The following is a 13,466-nucleotide window of genomic DNA, read 5'->3' as shown; positions in this document are numbered from 1 at the left end:
TATATGCATGTATGATGTTGATGGGTTTTGCTCTGCATACGAGTCCGTATTTGACTGTGTGTTGTACATGTGATTTGGAGCTTGGCCTTGGGCCGCACTCTATTATTTTAGCCTTTATTTCTATTTCGATTTGTTGTTTGTTTATTAAGGCGGATTATAATAAATATTTATATTAAATGTATAAGTATATTACGTAGATTAAGTACTTGCTGTTTGTTGATAGCCCTGAGGCGTACGTCGTATTTCACTGGCAGTATGTGTCTCAGTAGCGGTGCACTTACAAGACGTCCTTGTCGTACTGCAGCTAGCGATCGACTCTAAGAAACAACTAACGAGAAGAAAATACAAGTATATCCCTCCCAGCTCATCTCATTCTACAAGTTGCTACGCGCCAAACAAATGAACGATTAAAGTCCTTTGTTACCTTTCCGTTTCGTACATAAACTACAAAAGAACCCGTTGAAATCAGCGGTAAACTAACAATTTTAATAGGGGAATGTTATAGGGCAGACAGTCATTCTTCTGAATCAGAGGAAATACAAATACAACTTGGAATGGAATTAATTAGAAGGAAAAGTAGCGTTTAGAGGTTTGTTACACTAATGGCCGGTATGATTCCTGCATATTTAGGCTGTGACATAATTGACATTAAACGCGACTTATCGGAAGTTCACCGCAATTTAAGGAAATGTTAGGAAAGATGCCTATACCTGTAATTGATTCCGCACACTGCATAAACAAAGCAATTTTATGTAAGATCTGAGGTTTTCGCGGCTATGACTATGAAGAACGCCGTCTTCTGGGATGTGTAGATATTGTATAAACCGACGTTTCGGAGGAAGGTATCGTCTCCATTTTCAGGGTAGAAAAANTGTGCGTCCCCCTTTAATTTCTACTGTCGCCATACCCTACCGGTACTGGTGCGTGCTCACGCTGGTTCATCGCTCGCGGATTTTTCTACCCTGGAGATGAGGTGATAAGTTCCTCCGAAACGGCGGTTAACACAATATCTACACGGCGCCACATCGCAGAAGACGGTATTCTTCAAGTATTCATTCAATTACAGAATGCTTTTCACATAATAATTTGATCTGTGGAGTGACATTTCTTATGAAGACGCCTATAGTGCATTGTCATGAACGCACAAATAATCAGAATGGATAAATCACTCTCCCCGTAGATGTAAATTGAATTTCATTTGGTAGGGATTGCTGATTAAGCGCGCAAGTTGACTAGTTGCATTGCTGACGCAGCAAAGCGAAATAATACAGTGTCTGCAAAATATGTTCATTGTTTCAAAGTGTTCTAAGTTCGTAACCATGACACACAACTAAATGAATCAAAGATGACAATTACGACACAAATTTAGTATTTCCGACAGTGAGGTGCCACGTGGGCACCCCTTGTAATGCGGCAGAGGACAGGGCACACGTGTCTCTGCCTAGATACAGTGCAACATATCATGGTTTCAATAGCTGGTGTAATCACGTTTCTTATAGTTTCGGCACTGTCAACATGGCTAATGGCTCCATAAATTGAACTTTACAAGCTTTATGCGCCCACAAAAACGAAAATCAATGGACGTTAAATTCTGGAATCTAAAAAGCTGGAAATATTAAACAAATTCAAAGTTGCTACAAGCAGGAGGTACAGAATTTTGTCTTTAATCTTCAACTTCCCTTCTCGAAGTTGTGGAAAAAACGAAATTTTCGGGCAATTTGAGACTAATGCTTCCCATTATAATAGGCTCAGGAGAAAGGAAACGCGGGCGGTCATCTTACATCCCTCAATCCAAAAGGGCACATGTGGAATTTTATTAAAATACTTGTAAATGGCAACTGTATGATACTGTCACGTGTATTGGTGATTAAAGACGAGGGTTTGGATTGGCGAATCGATTTATTGGACATTCACTAGTCGCAACTACAAATATTATAACAATTTCAAGATTACTGTAAGTATAACATATAATAGAATAATAATATTCTTCTATATCTGCTTGGACAATGGCTAAGCCTTGACAATGTTTTCCACTATCCGTTTCCTGTCAACGGATTTTACACATGAACTATAAAAGTCTCACTAAATCACACTCCCAATATCAATGCACTACAGCCCACATAAAGTCTTGAAGTCACACGTTGAGTCTTCACAGGCCGACTTCTAATTCTTCTTCAACTACGAAATTCCCGAAGCTGACTTCAACTCTCCAGTCCAATTCTCTCATATGCACTCCACAGCAACCAAAGCTACAACAGATCCTCGTTACATACTCGTAGGTTTCGCACGAACCACACAGAAACACAAGTCACGTGATTGCTATCTCGCCAGTCCATTGGCGCGCTGACTGCTGCCTAGCAACGAGCTATAACATTCGTCCTACTGTTGCGTGCGCGTATCGCGTGTGTTTACCGAGCCGTTCCCTAGCAATGCAAATTTTCTCAGTGTTTATTTTTATCTGAAGGCCAAATCACTCAACCACCGACTGTCTTACAATAAGTCAAAATGCCACTGAGAGAAATATAACGTTGCTGTTTAGCAGTGAAATAGGCAGCGACCATTGTAATGCCCTAATTTCGGTTGAACAAAANCGGATGACTTTCAACAGACTACACGGCGTGAAAGAGAATTTTTCATTATTTTCATTCGTTGTGAATTTGAGATAATTTAATAGCTGCAGCATCCCTAGGGCAATGCGATGCATACAGCCGGCACGCGATGACGTCCACTCCCACAGAGAGGAGCTGAGAGACAGTCCAGTAAGTCACCTTGTGGTTTTTTCTGCTAGCTTCATCCCACACTGCCAACCGCCGTATCGACCGTCAGTGATACCAGGCCGTGACCGCCCGCTCGCCGAGAGACCTTTGCATAGCCCCGCCGACTGTGGGCAGGAGTCATCACACGTCTACCCATCCACGAAGGAAACCGCGGGAGGGCCTGACGCAGCCACTAAACTCAGCAATCCCTCGTCACGACTCGGGACAGCGTTTTTGTCGGTTCTGGTCTGCCCCTCGTCACTCCAACTGACGGCACCTCAATATGCAGGAAATTCCAAGGGTGGCATAACTCAGTATTGCGACTAGCCAAAGGGCTGGACGGCCGAAGAATCGGAGTTCGATTCCCAGTATGGGTGAGAGATATTTATCTTCAATAACGTCCAGACCCAGTCTTCTATCCAATGGTGACCGAGGCTCTTGCCCCGGTGGGAAAGTGGCAGGGGGGTGAGGCTGACAACTCACTATCATCAAGCACCAAGGTTAATACTGGAACTATTTCTCCATTTTGCTATTCACCTTCATGACGAGGTGTTTAATTAATTAAGCTCGGAGATAAAATATTTTCTACTTTATTATTATTAATATTCTTATTATTATTATTATTATTATTATTATTATTATTATTATTATTATTGTTGGTTTACTTGTCTGCATTAATGGGTTCTTCCTCCAGTGCTTGCCTGTAATTTGTCTTTGACTTTATGTTGTAATTGTCCATAATGTAATTACTTGAATCTATACTGTGCTCTGTCTCTAACTGGCCTTGCGGCTGTTGACTCGGCACATAAATAATAAGGAATTGAATTGAACTATTATGGCTCTACAGTCCTTTCTTGGGCCTTGGCCGCCTTTTCAGTTTCTTGATCCTATACACAGTCGGTATGGCTCCTTGGACGGAGGATTAGCCCGTTGTAAGGCCTCTACCTACACACAGAACAAAACAAACACCGAATAACCGCAGAGACATCAATGCCTGGAGTGGGATACGAACCCACGATCCCAGCGTTAGACCGTGCGGCCGTGAGAGATTGCGGCGAGACTGCACTTACTGAATCTTTCATTATTGAGGAAATGACACAAGTCCCTTGTTTGTGTGTGCGTGTGTAGACGTTACGAAAACCTGATTGAGGAGGAAATCAAGAGGAGACTGAACTCGGGTAATGCTTGCTACCGTTCAGTGCAGAAGCTTTTGTCTTCTCGTCTGCCGTTTAAAAACATAAAAATAAGATTATACAAAACTATAATTTTGCCTGTGGTTCTGTATGGGTGTAAAACTTGGTCTCTGACATTAAGGGAGGAACACAGACTAAGGGTGTTTGAGAACAGGGTGTTGAGAATATTTGGACGGAAGAGGGATGAAATGACAGGAGGTTGGAGAAAACCGCATAAAGAGGAGCTTCATAACTTGTACTCTTCTCCAAGTGTAATTAGAACGATCAAGGATGACGAGACAGGCATGGCATGTAACATGGATGGGGGAGAAGGTGAATGCGCATAGGATATCGGTGGGAAAGTCAGATGGGAAGAGACCACTAGGAAGACCAAGACGTAGGTGGGTGTACAATATTAAAATGGATCTTAGAGGGATAGGATGGTATGGATTGGATTGATCTGGCTCAGGATAGGGACCAGTGAAAGGCTCGTGTGAACACGGTAATCAACCTTTGGGTTCCACAAAATGCTGGGAAATTCTTGAGTAGCTGCACAATTGTCGGCTTCTCAAGAAGGGCTCAGTTCCATGAGTAAGTGAGTGACTGTGCCTATGTGTTTGCTTTGTTTCCTTCTGTTTTCTTTTCTTTTACTTTTTTGCTCGTGCTTACTTTATATCTGGCCTTGGAGCTGTTGAGTAAGAGAGTAAATATATAAATAAATAATTGAATTGAATTCGCAAAATGTACTGAATAAACTGGGACGCCTCCTACATTTTATGCAAAGCAAGCGAATGAATTTAATGTAGCAGCAGACACGCTCGAGTGAACCTAGAATTGTACAACACACATTCATTATACTCCAGATAGCAGCTAAGAGGGAAGTAAAGGGATCTACTTCGGTAGAAAGTAACTAAGAGCTGAGCAGCTCTTACAATGGAGCCCATCTCAGTCCAATTTTGCGACAACTGTAGACCTATACGAAATATACCGAAATTAGCACCTACACTCGCCAGGGTCCTTGTGTCGCTTCGCCGATGTACTACATTCGCACATTAGTTTCTTCCTATTATCCGAACACTACATGTTTCGGCACCAGACTACCATCATCAGGTGTACAAGTTGAGCCAAAACATGTAGTGTTCGAACAATAGAAGGCTTCTGAAGTGTGAATTTTAATACATGTACGAAGTTGCACAGGGCTGTGAAAGGTGCCTACAGTCACACATCAGCCTATGTGATTGTGAGGCCATAGCTTACTTAAGATTTCGTCACCTGGGTCAGGTCTTCATGGAACCAAATGACTTTTATGACGCCCCCATAAATAGAGTCCTACATTTCATTCGAAATGTGGGATTAATAAAGGGTTAATCCGAAGAGGAAGCACAATAGATCATTGAAGGTCGCGGCGCGGGGGCCGGATTCTATGCCCCCCCCCCCTTACACAGATACATACATGCACACATACAAGTTGCACAGGGACGGTGTTAGCACCTGTTCAGGCTGGTTCGCTCGCGGATTTCTTCTTTTTCTTCTACCCTGAAGATGGAGGTGATACGTTCCTCTGAAACGTCGGTTAACATAATATCTACACGGTGTCACACCCCAGAAGACTGCTTTCTTCATAGTCACCGCCGTGAAAACCTCAAATCTTACACATTGTTTATCTTGGACGGCTGGTACATATGACTTTTAAATTTCACAGAATTTTGTACACTTTTGTCTATAGCATGCCTAACTCCCTAACTGTATTCCGTGTTGATTTGTGTGCGCTGCGACCGAACGGAATTTCAGTGACTGGTTGTCTCGCGGGGCTTTACCCTGTATAGTTACAGCCAGTCTGCTCAAACAGTTTATACCACGTGTGTATATCGACATCTCTGTTGGTGGCGTCCTTCCAAACAAAACAAACTCCGTGGTTTTAGTCCGCAATCGAACTATACCGACCGAGCGAACGCCGCTTGTTGGTGAAGTTAGTGACCGTCACTGTGGTCTAGTGGTCAGAGATCCTGGCTACAGATCCAGAGGTCCCGGGTTCAACTCCCGCCGCTACCAGATTTTTTCTGAGAAGTAGTGGATCTGGAACGGGGTCCACTCAGCCTCGTGAGGATAACTGAGGATCTATTTCAAGAAAATGGCTGCCCCGGTCTAGAAAACCGAAATTAACGGCCGTGGGGATGCCTTGCGCTGACCACGCGACACCCTCTATCCGCTAAAGTTGGCACTCCCTTCCAAACACCGTATGAAATCTCTTCTGAACAGCAATCACAGCCATAGGCTCGTCAAACCACAACACGCATTCAGTTTTTTCTACATGAGACGCCATTTTAACAACTGTGTGCGTAGCGCTTCGGGTGGAAAGATTTGAAAACTCAAGAGGCATGAATCATAAACTTGATTTTGTAACCTGTTCAACTGTTTTCAGTTTCATTCCTGTGCCTTTTGGTTCAGGAGCAATGTTATAGTAAAGCTGTATACACTTCATTTGTACACCATGCGTGTCTGAGCACCCCCCATAATTCAGTAACTATTCATTAAAACTTCTTGGCAATCCTAGCGCAGTATATATTTCCCATACTACGCCCTGGGAACTGTACAAGTATGTTCAATCGATTTAACTAACCGTCCTTCTGCAAACCCCACGTTCACCTGCCGCTCATCAATAATATTTCAAATTAACCATAATTAGTTAACAAGAAACCTGAGATCCCTCGAAGTCAGTAAAGGAACGGGCACATGAACCATCTTGCATAAGATCAGTTCAGCTTATCTCAATCTGCTGGACTCTTTGGCCAATCACCTTCGTTAACAGCAACAAAACTACTAATTACTTAGTTTTCTCTTGTGATTCTCATTCCTTTATGAATGCTCCTATCTGTAAGATGCGCGCGCACAATACGTCGTATACAAAAGACGCCTCATTTCGTATTTAAATGTGGAAGCAACATACCAGTCTTAAAAAATGCTATTATTTTTTATTATTATTAGTGTTGTGAGACAGAGTCCATTTGGTACTGCGGCCACTACTGGCCTATTGCACCAGCCCCGGATTATAGATGGTGGTGATTGTGGAGCAATTGATGGAATGAAGATTGGGAGAGGAAACCGAAGTACTCGGATGAAACCAGAAATCCCACATGACAAGACCCGGGCTGCTCGAACCCGGGACGCCGCAGTTTGAAGCCAGAGACTAACCGCCTGAGCTATGGCACAGCCTAAAATATGTGAAGTCTAAAACATCTTTGAGGGCGCGGCATCTTTAATAGTTATGTAGATCTTTACATCGCCGTTATGAAGTTATTAGTTTGTATTTACAGCAAATTACGGGAACTGAATCCTGTTGTACACACGGGACACTTCTTGCAGTTCTGTATAGAAACAGTGACGCACTCTCAAAATCTTCTAGACATACATTCGTTGGAAACCCACAAAACTGGATATAATTAAGAACGGTACCCATAATACTTTGAGGCAGTTTACACCAAAAATGGGCAAATTGCGTCCTGTATAAAATGCATATCTAGCTCTCACTGTAGTCGTTAATTTTTCAATGTTTATAAATAGGACATTTCATCATTCATCAGTAAACTGTCAGACGACAGGTCCACAGTCTCTTCCAAAACAGTTCCTCCACTTAATGCGATCTTCTGTTTTTGGAAAGAGACTATCCAGGAAAAGTGATAATGTGGTAGTTTTTCCATTTGCTTTCCACATCGCAGTACAACAGCCGTTCAAACCACTCTGGTCACGCCTGTTGCTATACGAACTTGAACCATCTCAAGTATCATTTGCTCTGTGCTTCAAGTCGCTGCTGAAAAAGGTACATACAATAGGCCTAAATAAGCATATTTTGACTGATATACAAATTTCTCGGTCTATATGTGAACTTTGTAACGTGTTCGTTACCAGACCTACAACAGGGCAAGAGAAACGGGAGTGCAGTAGGGTCCAAACTCGGTTCAGGATGTGTCCCACATTAGGTCATCCCGGCCGAATTATGTACTAACAGCGCAGTTCCACACTAGCACACTGGGCTGGCGAGAATATTTAACAAATACTTTCGGAAATCTGGAACTTGAGAATTTTTCTCAAGACGTTCTTCGGCCCTTGAATAAAGAATACATGCCCACCACTGCTTCAAATACGCCGCACCGGCCATGATACGGCGCCATTTCTGTCCTCACTATCTCGAAATGACATATACAGGTCCACTCTACATATAGTCTGCCGTTAACGACCGTATTGCTTCTACTAAAGAAGCCAGGGAGAATGCCCTGACGGCTCTGCGGGGCAAGGAGAGTTGTGCATAGGCCACTGCACCCAACGTCAACTCCTGCTGCTACCTACTGCCGACAGCATGAAGCTCGCTGCCAGTTCGTCAGGTTGCCGGTAGCGTGGCGCAAAGGCGCACTCAGCATCACTTCCTCCTTCGTATGGACCACAGGCAGTCTCCACCGGCTATGACGACTTTTCAGGGTTACATCACGACCTTTGTCGTTGCAGGTGAATACCTTCGAATCTGGCTAAGATTGCTTGTTCCGTTGCATCTTTCAGTTAAGATTTAATGAAATCTGTTACTGCAAACAATGTTAACACGTCTGTGTCACACACTAAGGTAAACAGACAGATTGGGGGTATTTGAGAACAGGATACAGGAAGCATAGTCGGATATAAGACACAGAAAGTAACATGAGGATTGTGAATGTTCTTATGGGGGGGGGCAGCTTTATTTTTTGATAGGAATAATTTTCCCGATATACAGTTTGTATGAAATTAAGATACAAACTGATGTTTAAGTATATCGCGTTTATTGCTTATTGCTTATGATGACTACGTGTTGCTTACACCCCGACACGCTTCGGCTTTACAAGACCATCATCAGGGAGTGTACCTCATTCATTACTTTACCCACGAAGACCCATGACAAAGCCGAAGAACTTCACACCGTCGGCACCAAGAGAAAGCGAGTATGACACAACACGCAGCAGGCACGAAACAGTACAACCAATGTGAAAGCCATAATTATAATCATTCACTCACTCACTCACTCACTCATGGAGCTGAGCCCTTCTTCGGAAGCTGCCAATTGTGCAACTACTCAAGAACTTCCCAGTATTTTATGGAACCCGAAGGTTCATTACCGTGTTCACAAGAGTCCTCCACTGGTCCATATTCTGAGCCACATCAATCAAATCCACACATCCCATCCCACCTCTCTAAGAGCCATTTTAATATTATCCACCCACCTATGTCTTAGTCTTCCTAGTGGTCTCTTTCCTTTTGGCTTTCCCACTAGTATCCTATATGCATTCATCTTTCNTACTTGGAGAAGAGTACAAGTTATGAAGCTCCTTATTATGCAGCTTACTCCAACCTTCTGTCCTTTCATCCCTCTTCGGTACAAATATTCCCATCAGCACCCTGTTCTCAAACATCCCCCCCCCGTCTATGTTCCTCCCTTAATGTCAAAAACCATGTTTCAAACCCATATAGAACCACAGGCAGAATTATAGTTTTGTATGTTCTAATTTTTACTGTAACATAAGTTTTAGCTTCATGGGAGATTTATGTCCGAGATACTGCAATTCGCTGATTTTATATAGGGTGCTAAAAAGGGTTACAGACTTCAAGGGGGGAAGGATAGTACTCACATACGAGTAAATGAGTATAAAAGTCCCAGTCACGTCCAGAAACCAGTGTCTGCTGAGATATGGCAAGTTCTCGCCGGGTACTGAGAAGAGTGGACGCGTATCCCGGAACCAGTGTGCGAAGAACTGCAGCTGCTGAAGTTATTGGTGCTCCCCTTGTGTGGAGAATTCTCTGTAAACAGTCACTTTACCTACACCACAAGCCCTCACTCCTCCTGACCACAGTGCAAGGGCGGTGTTTCTCGCAAAATGCTTTGCAAATACACAGTATGTAGCTAACAACCTGTTTCCTGATGAGGTGGGATTCACAGGGGACAGTGCTGTGAACTTTCCCAACACCCACGTATGGGTGGATGACATACCCCACACCGTGGCAATGTCGACATTCCATCTTAGGTGATCAACCCTTAGGACCGAACTAACAGGAGCAGTGTACCGCCCTTCTAGTTCTTCGTCTGCTGAATGGTTTTCCAGTGTCCTTGGAACATGTGCCTCTCCAACAACACATGTGGTCCACACATGATGGGGCACCATCTCATTTTCTCCGCATTGTCAGACAGCACCTGAACCAGACTTTCGGTCAGCAGTGGGCAGGACGCGGAGGGCCCGTCAACTGGCCTGCACGATCCCGTGACCTTCATCCTCTTGAGTTTTGGTGTATTCTGCGCCGATCAATGACTTAAGAGTTATTACAGCAACGAGTAGAGACTGCCTGTCAAAGATTCGAGTGAAACGAGGCATTTTCGACAGAGTGCGCACCTCTGTGCGACGCAGAGCCGGAAGTTGTGTTGAAATGCGTGGGAACCACACAGCGCATGTGATTCAGAGACCGCACGAACATCGCCCGTATCTCAGGAGGCACTGGTTTCTGGACGTTTGCTTATATTAAGCCACCTCAGAGCCTGAAACATTCTTTTAACACTCTGTATATGTGATCTGTGAAGTTTGCTTTCGATGAAGTACAGCCCCTGATGAAGGTCTTGTAAGGCAGAAGCAAGTCGGCGTTTTAGCAACGCGTAGGCAACATGAGAACAAGATACACTTGCATGGTAAGTTGTATCATAATTTCAGGGCTTTATAATTTATAATCGCAGCCAAATATTATTAGGGTGAGGAAGTCAAAAAATATGAAATAGGCAAAAATGTCACAGATTCGGAAATGAAAAATGTATACAAAATTGTAGTCGACCCAAATGGAACAGGCCACTTGGGTACCAAGGTGCAAATATCAGGACAAATTTTATATGAATTTTAAAGGCATATAGTTGGAGGGTGCAGACTATATTCATCTAGTTCAGGGCATAGTGGTAGAATTTTTGGAACTCGGTAATTAACTTCCGGGTACTCCATGATCCGCTGGGTGACAGAAAGCTTGTCAGGAAGGACTAAACTGGTGTTAATTAATTTAATAGAGGAATGTTCAGAATCAGCTACGTTCTCGTTTATTTCAAATAAAATTCTGTGTCTCGTTTTACACTTTTCAACAAACTGCACAAATAACCATAAGGAATATCACAATCGCTGTTACAAATACGAGTACAGAGTTCATAATTAGCCAGAGTTTTATTAGCAGCGTTAATAAGCGAGCAGGAATTCGAACCCAATTCGTCACGTGACGCAACCGAGTAATTACTCCTATAATCAAATCTTCGATCATGTAATGCTGGAATAATTATTATGATCAATTATAGGCAGACTGCGACATACATACCTCAGAGGTAATAGACACCAGACACCTGAAATGTAACATGACAGTTCGATTTCAATGATTCTCGAGCATAAAACGTTAGGGTCGTTATGCAGCAGGTAACAGTGGATTGTTCAGTCGGGGATTCCCTAAGGCTATATGACAAGTAGCGATTTACTTCGGGTTTACTTTTCTTACAGCGAATAATAGTTTGTTTTGAAATTCCTATTTCTTTATTTCCACACTGTTTCCTGCTCAAGTACCCAGCAAGTCGGCGCTAGAACCCTCAAAGTTGGTTCATGTACCCATTAAGTTGCAACAGGTACCCTTCAAGTTGGCTCGAGTATACAGATATTTGGCGCAAGTACCCAGCAAGTTGGCTCGAGTACACAAATAGTTGGCGCAAATACCCAGAAAGTTGGCACAAACGGTAACCGCTCTGACTCCTTCTCTTTCCTCTCCCGTCCTTCCATCCTCTCTCTCGTCCTCCAGTTTTCTTCCTTCTTTAGTTTCTCCCTTCCTCTATTCCTTTCAGTATTCTTTCATTCTTTAATAATTTTTGTAATCCAAATACTTTACCGAGAATCGAGCTGAGTTCTTTTCCCACTTTAACAGGAACTCTTTCAAACTCAGCAGCGGCCATTGTCCGACGAAATCAAATTATAAACAGGAAACAGCAGATATTTAAGTAGAATTTAATTTGTTTTTCTTTCCGTTCCCGCATTTAGCAGCAACCGCTTATTGCAGGAAATGCTACACTGGGTTTTACTTTGTACTTATGAGCCACCGAAGTTGTACGATATAGCTCGATTTCCTTTCTATACAGATTGAACTGTACTGGTCTATACAGATATATTATTAGCAGCGGGAAATACAAATAAACGTAGTAGGTTACTGAAGAGGACTCAACGTGGTTTACAGAACGCCTATACATTCAATTAGTAGGAATAATCACTTTTATAAACATACAACATATAAAAATTTGGTAATTTTGAGCTTACCGACGAAGACTGCTGTGCTGTTGTGTTGTGGGTCGTATGGACATAATGCTTGTCCGGACTTCTCGTTGTCCATGGCATACCCGTTAGCCTGAAAGAAACCGTTGCTTAGTATGAGAATCACAGTCTTGGGACAAAATTAACTTGGTGCTACAGTGCAGCAAGGTACAGTTAACAGCCAATTAGGTTTGCGTTTCGGGTGAGTCCGACAGCTGTGGTATTCCTAACATTACCAGGTAAGGTAAATTTGTCTCTGTGCTTAATTAATTAATTAATTAAGCACTATGCCATGAAGGCATGTGGGGGAGTGGAGGTATAGCTACATCGTCCTCTACATCGGTACTACATGAAGTTGGGATAGCTCAGTCGGTATAGCAATGGGCTGGATGGCCGAGGTTCCACTCCCGGTAGAGGCAAGATTTTTCTGTTCTCCACAGAGTCCAAACTGGCTTTGGTACCAATCGAGCCCCCTATACGAGTACAGAGAGTACCGAGGGCAATTCCCCGCGGGTAAAGCGGCCGAGGAGTGAAGCTGACCAGTCACCTCCAACTAGTGCCGATGTCAAGAATGATGGAGCTATACCTCCAGTCCTCCATATGTGATGATTCTACGAGAACTGTTCATAATTATTAGTGTTTTGTGTGACATATTAACGTTATAATGAGGAATTTTATCATTTACACTTTTCTATACATAGCAGACCAATGNCATACGAGGTTGATGCATTTGTGCATGTCGTACTAAGCAGGGTATAAAAACAGTTGCTTTGTGAGGAATTAGTTCGTACCATTGAATATTTGACGTAATAGACAAGGTGTCGCAGAAACCGATGTTGCTATAACCAAGTTTTCATGTATTAAAACTGAGCATAGAGGAATAAGGTGTGAAGGTGGGCAATGCGACTGCCTCAGGATAGGGTACAGTGATGTGCTTTTGTGGGCACGGTCATAAATTTTCGAGTTCCTTAGAAAGGGTAAATTCTGTGACCAGCTGTATATTAACTTTTCAAGATCATGCACTGTGCACTTAAACAGGTGGAAGGGTAAACAGGGCATAAAAAAAGGTATCCCTTTATGAGCAGGGTGTTGACACAGGGGATTGTCTGAAATTTCCTATGCTACCGGCTGTTCTCACTGAAATATTCCTTTGTTTTCTTTGGTCTCTCCAGTCCAATGTTGGGATACTATCTTGAAACAGACTATGGTAG

General features: G+C 43.0%; 1 protein-coding gene across 1 annotated transcript in view; it reads right to left on the bottom strand.

The window, feature by feature from the left end:
• The window catches only part of LOC111874543 (semaphorin-1A), a gene marked incomplete at its 3' end in the record, with an annotated part of 988,862 nt that overhangs the window by 68,113 nt on the left and 907,283 nt on the right, over window positions 1-13,466 (bottom strand). Inside the window, exon 7 of the mRNA XM_023870125.2 lies at window positions 12,262-12,349. Within this exon, the coding sequence (XP_023725893.2) occupies window positions 12,262-12,349 (88 nt within the window). The remainder of the gene's footprint in view (window positions 1-12,261; window positions 12,350-13,466) is intronic.

This window comes from Cryptotermes secundus, unplaced genomic scaffold, assembly GCF_002891405.2.
Source record: "Cryptotermes secundus unplaced genomic scaffold, Csec_1.0 scaffold831, whole genome shotgun sequence".
NCBI lineage: Eukaryota > Metazoa > Arthropoda > Insecta > Blattodea > Kalotermitidae > Cryptotermes > Cryptotermes secundus.
Note: the sequence above shows the minus strand (reverse complement) of the source record. Positions and strands in the feature narration are given on the sequence as shown.